Source organism: Euphorbia lathyris, chromosome 9 (assembly GCF_963576675.1).
Source record: "Euphorbia lathyris chromosome 9, ddEupLath1.1, whole genome shotgun sequence".
Taxonomy (NCBI): domain Eukaryota; kingdom Viridiplantae; phylum Streptophyta; class Magnoliopsida; order Malpighiales; family Euphorbiaceae; genus Euphorbia; species Euphorbia lathyris.
The window spans coordinates 72,268,069-72,278,951 of record NC_088918.1 but is presented as its reverse complement, the minus strand read 5'-3'; the positions used below and the strand labels follow the sequence as shown (position 1 = coordinate 72,278,951).

The 10,883-nt window shown below is 31.5% G+C and overlaps 2 protein-coding genes across 2 annotated transcripts; both read left to right on the top strand.

Moving 5' to 3' along the window:
* The first annotated feature begins 740 nt into the window (after positions 1 to 740).
* On the top strand, positions 741 to 4,278 carry LOC136205125 (cysteine proteinase inhibitor 6-like). The gene is made up of 4 exons (XM_065995607.1): positions 741 to 1,062; positions 1,510 to 1,696; positions 3,433 to 3,512; positions 3,625 to 4,278. Exons 1-4 carry the CDS (start codon positions 934 to 936, stop codon positions 3,664 to 3,666), a joined length of 438 nt encoding a protein of 145 aa, XP_065851679.1. The 5' UTR covers positions 741 to 933; the 3' UTR covers positions 3,667 to 4,278.
* Positions 4,279 to 6,243: 1,965 nt separating this feature from the next.
* On the top strand, positions 6,244 to 10,204 carry LOC136206827 (cysteine proteinase inhibitor 7-like). Its single transcript, XM_065998010.1, has 4 exons — positions 6,244 to 6,521; positions 6,953 to 7,172; positions 9,259 to 9,404; positions 9,885 to 10,204. Exons 1-4 carry the CDS (start codon positions 6,315 to 6,317, stop codon positions 9,999 to 10,001), a joined length of 690 nt encoding a protein of 229 aa, XP_065854082.1. The 5' UTR covers positions 6,244 to 6,314; the 3' UTR covers positions 10,002 to 10,204.
* The last annotated feature ends 679 nt before the right edge of the window (positions 10,205 to 10,883 follow it).

Here is a 10,883-nt window from a genome sequence, read left to right as displayed (position 1 = left end):
AATTGAGTGTAAAAATGATTTGTTATCATATAAAAAAGGGTAAATTTCAAATAAAACACATGTGGTTTCACTAATTTTCGGATAAAGGACTGTGGTTTACTTTTTGTCAAAACGAGGATTAAGGTTTTCAACTTTAGCAAAATAATGACTTTTTCGATTGATACTATTAAAATCACCTTTGACGATTTCAAAAATGACATATTTTAAGAACTACTAATATTCTAAGCAACTTTAATTCTTCAACTTTTTTATTTTGAGATTATTTAGATGATATTTGGTAAAGAGAGAAAGTTAATGTTTAGAGAGAGAAAGTTCCAAAAAAGATGATTTTTGAAAATCGAAAATGGAGTTCCATAGAAAATATGACATTGAACAACTTTAATTCTTGAAAATTTTCATTTTCAGGTCGTTAAAGATTGTTTTAATAGCATTAATCCAAGTGTGAAACCTCAATCCTTGTTTTGACAAAAAGTAAACAACAGTCCTTTATCTGAAAATTAGTGAAACCACAAGGGTTTTATTTGAAATTTACCCTATAAAAATGTTAAATTTTAAAATATCAATTTCACATCATATATTTCTTTTTGGATTATTTTAGAATTTTACAGACTATCTATGGACTAGATTATCCAATAAATGAAAGTACAGGAACTAATCACAAGTTTTGGCCTTTTAGTTATAAATTTAAAATCTGAAACTTTTTTTTTTTTTTTTTTTTTTTGAAACTAAAATCTGAAACATTAATTTCACCTAACACTCAAATCACAGATGACGCAACTTTCCTTCTAAACAAAATCTCAATTCAATTCACAGATCACATATAGATCTCAATCACAAAATCTCAATCTCTATATAAGTAAAACAAATCCGGTGGTCTTCTTCTTCAAATCAGGCATGCGATCAATAGGTTTTCTGTGATAACTTGTGGGGCTCATGTTGTTCCGATTGAATTTGATCCAGGTGACACTTCCTGGAGGTTTCAACGATTTTAAGGGTTTTCAAAACAGTGGAGAAATTGATTGCCTCGGGAAATTTGCTGTCCAGGAACGTAATAAGAAACAGGTTTTTATCTTTTCCAAATTCCTATCTTTCTTTTAATTGTTGGGTAATTCCTTTTCCTTTTTGAATTTCACCCTAATTGTTGTCTTTCAGATTTGAGCTTCTGGATATATTTTTATGAACTTACAGTTACTCTATATGTCTGCTTTTACTAGGGTTTGAGTCTTTGATTTGTTTTTTTAATGAATTCATATATTTGTTCTATGTAATGAGATCTCAGGAAATTTCTGATTTTCTGATCAAAATCCATAATCTTGTATGTAACTCATATTTCTTTTCAATTCTGCACTTGTTCTGTGATAAGTCCTAAGGAGTTTTAACTGTTTTCTTTGGTTTCCTTTTCGCGAAGAAAGTGTTGATTCGGTTTCACTGGAAAATGAATTGGACAAAATAAACATAATGAATTGTTATTGGTCAATGTTTTGATGTTTCTATTGATGGTTTCTGCAGAACGCTCTTCTTGAGTTCGTGAAGGTGCTCAAGGTCAAAGAACAGGTAGTTGCTGGTAAGCTATACCATCTCATCTTGGAAGCTAAAGTATGGGTGAAGCCATGGATGAACTTCAAACAGTTAGAGGAAATCAAACATGGTGAAGGTGGTCTTTCCTTTACTCCATCAGACCTTGGTGTCAAACTAGGTAATGGCCTAACTTAAATACTTCTAAATTACAATTATTACTGCCTGTATTTTCATGCGGCACTGGTGCTTCTTATCAGTCTTGTCCAGTTGTCATTATTCTTTGTTTCAAGAATTAAGATCACTATTATAATCATATTTTCTCTTCATGTTAATTGGGAAACTCTTGGTTGTAATTTTTTTTGTTAAATGCTTGTTTAATCCAAATCTTTTGTTGCTTTATTCGTGTCTAAAACTGTGCCATTAAAATCCCAATAGATGGTTAGTAGTTAGCATCATGTACTAGGTGCAAGAAGATCGTTTATTCCCAATGAGACGAGCCATCTCTTTATGTTTGATTATTTTGTCCACTTACCTTTCCTTCAATCAATTCATGAATGATTTTTGGAGCTTCAGAATTTTTATTTTTGTTCGGGGAAGGAAATCTTATTATCTTTCTATGAAGCGTTATCAAAATTCATCCTCCCTTTTTTAATAAAATATTTTTCTGCTCCCTGATGATTTTGGATCTTGAGGAATTTAAAACATATTTGTAAAAGTATTTATTTGGTTAAAGAAGGATTTTTTTTTTAAAAAACTGGGTATGAAGCTATCATAATTGATCAATCTATTTTTTGTCCCCAGATTAAAGTTATCTCTTCAATTGATGGCCATAGGATGCTCTATCATTTTTTTTAAATCCTACTTATCTCTGTAGGTGTTGAGTTGCTCTATTTCCTCCACTAACTCATTGGTTCTAAATTTGATTAAAAGAGAAGACTTATAGCATGATTTTGTTAAAATATTTGCAACCTAGATTGGCTGAATAAAGGGAAAGAAAATGAGATTGTTGTTTATAATTAATTGCTCATTGTTTAAATCTTTTCACATATACAGTAGAACCTCGATAAATGAATGTTCGATAAATGAATAACCTCGTCTAATGAATAAATTTCTTCGGTCCCAACTTGGTCCAATGGGCTTAACGAATAACCTCGCTTAATGCATTAACGAATAAATACAAATGAAGTCTTTATAGGCCCTATGTAAATATAAATGAATAATCACTATATTTCAAATAATATATTTTTATTTATATAATATATCATGAATACATTTCATCCAATGACTAATTTTCAAACACATTAATAAGTCATATTTTTTCGAAAAATGCCTCCAAAGTTGATTGTTTCTTTCCTCCCCCAAAATGCATCTGATCCTTGATTTTGTGTAAAGCATGCACCACTTATGGAATATTTTGATCATGTTGCACCAGGTAATTTTGTATAGTGACAATAGCTTGAAAAGCTTCTCTTGAGGACACTTGTGGTATAGTGATACTATCATCGGGTTCGGGATCATTTGCCTCATCATTTAGTCTAAAAATATCATCTAAATGAATTATTATTCATTTATCGATAAATAAATAATCTCGCCAAATGAATATTTTTTTTTAGTCCCAAAGGTATTCATTTATCGAGGTTCTACTGTACACATAAGAGAAATTCATATTTGTTGTGAACTGTACAGCTAGAAACATAAGCAAGAGAGTTTTGAGAATTCATATTTGATTTCACTTGTTGCTGCTACCGGAAATTGAAATTTTGTGCAGCATCTTTTTTAGGAGCACGAGGAATTACACTTCTAAGCTTTGTTGATTGCCTAGTTACCTTTTGTTTTTGTTTTCCGTCCTTGCTGTTGTTAAAGTTGCGAGAAAATAAAGCAATTTGTGATTAATTAGACACTTTGTGCAATCAGATTGGCATAAATCAGGATGGCAAGCAGTGCCAACAAATCATGCTGTTAAACTCGTGAAGATCCTTGTCGCTAAAGCCAAGGTTGGCATTTATTAGTTTGTGTAGTTGACTCTTATTCGCTCCCGCAGCACTTGTTTTCTCTCTGTTGCAAATTTGGGAGGTATTTCTGATCGATCTTACTATTATTTTGCAGGTCATTGAAGACGAGGCCAAATTTGATGTACTTCTGAAATAGACAAAGCAATGCAGTTACCAGGAGTGGAATGCGACGTAATTACGTGCCTAATCAAGGAGGCTTTTCTTCTGCTGTTACATTTGGTAACTCTTTAGGTCAAAGCGGATCTTCTTTCTCCTCTACTATATTTGGTACTGGTAACCAACTTCCAGTGATGGCATTTACGGTTGGAAATCAAGAGAGTACTTCAATGTGGAGTCCGATTAGTAATGCTAGTCTTCAAAATTCTAGAGGAAATAAGAATTTGCATTTAACTTTACGAATGCTAATCCTGGTAGTACTTATAATAATCTTGAAGCTCTTTTTGATTAATGCTACTGGATTTAGCGACATCCTTCGTAAAGTTAAAAGCAAATTCTTTATTTCCTTTGAAGACTAGCATTATTACTCGGACTCCACATTGAAATACTCTCTTGATTCACAATGGTAAATGTCTTCACCGGAAGTTGGTTACTAGTACCAAATACAGTAGAAGATCATCCTTGACCTAAAGAGTTACCAAATGCAAGACCAGACGAAAACCTTCATGATTTGGCATATAGTTGTTAGTGTAGTGTTATACATACAATATGTTTTACGACGATATTTTATTAATAAAGTGTTCATTTTATATTTGTTTGATTTATTATATAATTATGAATTATTATTAAAATCATTTATCTTTTATCGCATAATCTAAATTAAGATAAAAGTTTGATAGATTATGATTTGCATACATATTTTATTCATAAAAGATAAAATGTGACGAAATTTGATGTAAACTTGTGATGGTAATAATCCTAAGTTAAGCATTATATAATAGGGTTAGTATACTGTCGAATAATGTTTTTTATTCTTGAATAGGTAGTTGAGTTGACTCGTAAGCTATAGATATCTAGACAATTGCATATGGAAGTGTTTATTTATTTTGGAGATTAAACATGAGACCCTAAATGGATAATCTCATCAAAGCCATTAGTAGATTTCACTGGAATTAAATAATCGTTGTTATGATTTTGGATTTGGTAGACTTGTTAAATCATTGTAAAGGTGATAGATCAAAGACCAAAATGATATTTTATAATCTATATGCGATTTGACATAAAAATATGATCACGATTCATTTGAATATAGTTGGTGAAGAATTAGACTATGTTATATGTTCGTTGGATTAATTAAGAATTTTAAAATTAATGGATAGAAATTAAAAAATTAACTTTTACCCAATTCTGGATTAAAAAGAATTACAATAAATATATATGGCTAATTACGTTACAGTAATTTTCACGTGGTCAATAACCTAATTTAGAAAATTGTTCCAATATCACGTGATATGGATTGGAGTATATTTAATTGTAATTAATATAATAATTATAATTGGATTATCTTATTAATTAAATATAGGGTTAAGGTGCAAAAATACCCCTAACGTTTTGGGGCAAGAGCAATTTTACCCTTAACGTCTAAAATGATGCAATTTTAGCCCTAACGTTGGAAGTCCAGAGCAATTTTACCCCTAACGTTGATAAATTGGGTCAATTTCAGACACTATTATAAAACACAGATATTTTTGTTCATTATTCTGCACCAATTGCATAATAATTCGTTCTAAAAAAGGATTTAATGTTTTTATAATTTAATAATAGAATTTGAGATTAATATTTATAAATTCGGTGGATTTTTTGAATTTTTTTCGTCTAATCCGTACAAAAAGACAGTATATTTTTTTTATTTTTTTATTTTTTTATTTTTTTATTTTTTTACACATTCCAACGAATGTTTGTGATTTGTTATTGATAAAATGACACACGTATGAAGTATAGATAATAAGATTAATGACCGAGAAGATAGTTTGATGAATTATTTCCCAAATTGACTCAATTTATTAACGTTAGGGGTAAAATTGCTCTTAGCTTCCAACGTTAGGGGTAAAATTGCATCATTTTAGACGTTGGGGGTAAAATTGCTCCTGGCCTAAAACGTTAGGGGTATTTTTGCACCTTAACCCTTAAATATATGTATAATATTCTTTTTTTATGTATAATATTCTAATTAGAAAGAAATATTGATTCAAAAAAAAGAAAGAAATATTAAATTAAAAAGTTGAAATATTAATTGCCTAAAAAATTGAAATATTTATTAGTTTAATTATATATTTTTAATGATATTTATTTATTAATTGTATTATTCTTATTTATTATATATTTTTTTTTGAAGAGATATATCTAAATATATATTAATTAGTAATAAGATGGAATTAAAATTTCTAATTGAAAAAGCCTATCTATGATTAGAATTGTAATTAAGGAAGAAAAACAATATATGTGGGGATTTTATTTTGTTAGATAAAGACTAAATTACTTTGGTCATAATTTTAGAAATTTTACAGATTATTTTAGGGACTAGATTATCCAATAAATGAAAGTACAGGAACTAATTAAGTCCATATCACAAGATTTGGACTTTCAAATAAAAAAAAATAAAATAAAAATATAACTGTAAGAAAAGTGAATGCGAAGTTTGTTATTTAGAGAAGCTTGGAGGAGTTGGAATGTAAATAGCCTAACAATAAGCAAGTTATAAAGAACAGCAAGTCCTCAACTAACATTCAAATCACAGATCACGCAACTTTCCTTTAATCGATCGTCTTCTTCTTCTTTTGATCAGATATGGCGATGATGAATAGGTTTTCTATGATAATATTGTGTGTTATGGTGATGACTTGCGGGTATCATGTTGTTCCTGGTCGTGCTAGACCATTGAATTTGATCAAGATGACACTTCCTGGAGGTTCTAACGATTTTGAGGGATTTCAGAACAATGGAGAAATTGAAAGCCTCGGGAAATTTGCTGTCCAAGAACATAATAAGAAACAGGTCTTTATCCTTTTCAAATTCCTATGTCTTTTAATTGTTGAGTAATTCCTTTTTCTTTTTGTAGTTTTCTTTAATTTCACCCTAATTGCTGTTTTTCAGATTTGAGCTTCTGGATTTATTTTTATAAACTTACAGTTACTCTGTATGTCTGCTTTTACTAGGGTTTGAGTCTTTGTTTTGTTTTTTTTTAATCAATTCATATATATTTGATTCTATTTAATGAATTTCTCAGGAAATTTCTGATTTTCTGATCAAAATTTTAATTTTGTATGTAACTCACTTGTTCTGTAATAAGTCCTAAGGCGTTTTAACAGTTTCCTTTTGGCCAAGGGAGTATTGATTCAGTTTCACTGTAAAATGGATTGAACAAAATAAACGTATGAAATTGTTATTGGTCAATGTTTTGATGTTTCTATTGATGATTTCTGTAGAACTCGCTTCTTGAGTTCGTGAAGGTGCTCAAGGTCAAAGAACAGGTAGTTGCTGGTAAGATATACCATCTTACCTTGGAAGCTATTGATGCTGGTCGTAAGAAGACATTTGAAGCTAAAGTATGGGTGAAGCCATGGATGAACTTCAAACAGTTAGAAGAATTCAAAAATGCTGAAGGTGGTCTTTCCCTTACTCCATCAGACCTTGGTGTCAAACTAGGTAATGGCCTAACTTAATTACTTCTAAATTTGAGTCATTATGCTGAGTAATTTATTGACTGTTTGTTAATGTGGAACTGGTTCTTCCCTACAGTCTCATTATTATTCGTTGTTTTAAGAATAAAGATCATTAATGTGATCATATTGTCTCCTCATGTTAATAAGGAAACTATTGTTTGTAATTTTGTGAATTAAGAATTATGTGTTGTATCTGTGATGGCGTGCACAATAAGCAAAATTTGTACGGATATTGATTCCTTTTCCATATGTTTGTTGAGAAGACATGCCCGATGATGTGTGTAGAATGATTCTGAAGTCTGCTAGATGTATCAGATCCAGTTAAATGCTTGTTTAATCCAAATCTTATGTTGCTTTGTTTGTGTTCAAAACTCTGCCATTAAAATCTCAATAGATGATTGGTAGCTGTTAGCATTAAAGTTTGTTTCCTGGACTAGGTGCAATAGGATCATTCAATCGCCAATGAGACAAACCATCTGTTTATGGTTAGAATGTTTTGTCCATTTACCTTCCCCTCAACTCATGAATAATTTTTGGATCTTCAGGAAATTTTTATTTGGTTAGGGGAAGGAAATCTTATTAGTTGGCTATGAAGCATTAGCACTAGTGATCCTTTCTAATAGATTATTTTTCTGATTCTCGATCATTTTGGTTCTTGATAAATTTAAAACGTATTATAAAAAAAAAAAAAAAAATTATTTGGTTAAAGAAGGATTTTTTTTTTTCACTGGCTATGAAGCTATCATAATTTATCCCCAGATTAAAGTTATCTCTTCTATTGTGTCCCCTGAATTCTATTTATGCCCATAGGATGCTCTATCAATTTTTCCAATTCTACTTAAAGTCTCGGTGGAGGGTCTATTTTAATATACTCAAGTGAAGGTTCGCTTGAAAATAGTAAATTTTGTTTTGTTCAGATTTGGAGTTGCTGTGTTTCCTCCACCAATTTGTGGCTTCTAAATTTTATTAAAAGAATGACTTATAGCATGGATTTGTAAAAATATTTGCAAACTAGGTTGGCGGATTGCTTTTATTGATTGTTGCTGATTTGTTGCAAGTGATTTAGTCATTGTGATGTCTGCATTATTATCTGTTAGCAAGTCTCTTAGATCCGAATGGGTGGGTGGGTGTTATGAACAGGGGCTTGGGATCTTGTTACGGGACCTTGTACCCTATAATCTCCAAGGAAATAATGTTAAGAAGCCTTCCTTCCCTTACCTATCTTGCTGAAACAGTTTGGAGCTCATTAAGAGAGAACTCCGCGATATCTGAATTGTGTGGAGCTTGTTGAGGAGAACTTCACGATCTCAAGAATTAATTTGTTGGAATTTTTCTAAAACTTCCGGTTTCCTAACAGTGGGGTGGTGTAAGTCTATATTGCAATGGATGGGGTGAGAAAAAGAATGGACATGAACTGATCATGGAAATAGAAATTAATATAGTTGTTCACATATAAATTAATTATGCCAAGTAAAATAGTCAAATAAGAATCGAACAAAAAAGGCTGAAGGTACAAAATAACCCTTAAACTTGCATCATTTGGTCAAATAGGTCCAAATTAACTTTTCGGTCAAATTAGTCCTCAACTTGCATTTTTTGGCCAATTTAGCCCCAACTCATAAGTGGGGACATTTAAAACTCAGTACCTAACTCAAACTTGCAAAATATGAGTTCAGATGAGACAACTCAGGGAAAAAGGATATGGGAAACCTCTTTCCGGTGTAATATCTCATCCTTGAAACTGGTATAGAACTATAGATATTGATTATTGTTTTATAACTAATTGCTCGTTGCTTTTTTTTATCTATTCACATGTAAGCATAAGAGAAATTCATATTTGTTGTGAAATGTAGAGCTAGAGTAAGCAAGAGAGTCTTGAGAATTCAGCCAAAATTCCAATAAGATGCTGCTATCGGAAGTGGAAATTTTGTGCAGCATCTTTTATTAGGAACACGAGGAATTACACTTCTAAGCTTTGTTGATTGTCTAGTTACCTGTTTTTCGTCCTTCGTTGTCGTTAAAGTTGTGCAATAATAATGTGTGATTAATTAGACACTTTGTGCAATCAGATGGGCATGGATCAGAATGGCAAGCAGTGCCAACAAATGATCCTGAGGTCCAAAATGCAGCAAATCATGCTGTTAAGACCATCCAGCAGAAATCCAATTCACTATCCCCCTATAAACTCGTAAAGATACTTCTAGCTAAAGCCAAGGTTGGTATTTTTCCCATGGCCCCTCAACTTTACCTTACTATCTTTATGCCCCCTCAACTTCAAAACCAGACATAGAAGTCTTTGAACTTTGTCCTTTACTAACATAAAATTTCCTCAATCCAATAGCAGGTAACCATCTGATGGAAATGATGTTCTAAGCAACTTTAAATCTCGAACTTTTCGTTTTGAGGTTATTTAGGTGTTGTTGTTAGGTTAGGAGCGTGAAAATGGTTGTTTAGAGCTCAAAAAATGATGATTTAAAAAATCAAAATCTGTAGTTCACAGGAAATGTGGTTCTAAACACTTCAATTCTTAGACTTTTCTTGAGGTGATTTACTTTCATAAGTAGTAAAGGACAAAGTTCAAGGGCCACAAAGAAAGTAAGGCTAAAGTTGGGGGTCTATGGATGTAATTTATCCCTTGTTTCCTCTGTTGCAAACTTGGGAGGTCTTTCTGATCCTACTTGCTATTATTTTGTAGGTAATTGAAAACCAGGCCAAATTTGAGCTACTTCTGAAATTAAAGAGGGGAACTAAAGAAGAGGAGTTGGGTGTTGAAGTAACTAAAGACAAAGAAGGGAAATTTTATCTGAATTAGAGACTGTAATATGATGAGTATATAGAAAAATAAAGAAGTGAATTGGTTGTGTAAATATTAGTACCACAGTACTGATTATAGAAGCATGCTTGTATGGAGGAGTTACCTATCAAACAAATATATTACTGTATATATGCATTTGCCTATATGGGGACTTTCAAGAGAGTGAAATATACAGAATTTTAAATGGTGTTTTACTAGTATATATTGTTGGTAATAAATATCATTAGTTGGAAGTTAATCTATAAAGAGGTGAAGGGTTCAATTTTTTTCTTTTTTTGTTATATATATATATAAGAACAATACAGAGTGGGTATGAGAATTTATCCTATCTAATTGTCAAATTGGAACTGGTACAAGTTGTTGGGTTTGGTCCAACTTTTTGATGTTGAAACCATTGATAGCTAAGTCAGTAAACTTAGGATATAAAAGGAAAGTGTATAATGAACTTATAATGAAAAGAGAGAGAAAGAGTTACCTTATAGGTGTGAGTAACTATGAAAGCATTATCTTGCTATTTTTGGCGGTGAAGTGGCATCTCCACTGCAAGCACTTTTTAAAGTTACTAAAAGGGATGCCAAAAATTAAGGGCGACAAAGGAATGTCAATTGGTAACATTATCATAATTATTTAAGTAACCCTTATTACTTCAATGTAAGGTACTTTTTCAAGCACACATCTCATCAAGCAGTTCTTGTAAGCACTTTGCATTGAAGATGCTCTTAGTGGGCTTTTCTTATAGCAACATGGGTTTCAGGGAGAATTGATCTGAAATAGATCCCTACTCTCCATTTTTCAGCCCGAATCAATTAATATGAGGGGAGTAACCGCTATCTTCCTTCGCACTTATCTCAAAAAAATTGTTGTCGTCCATTAAGATGT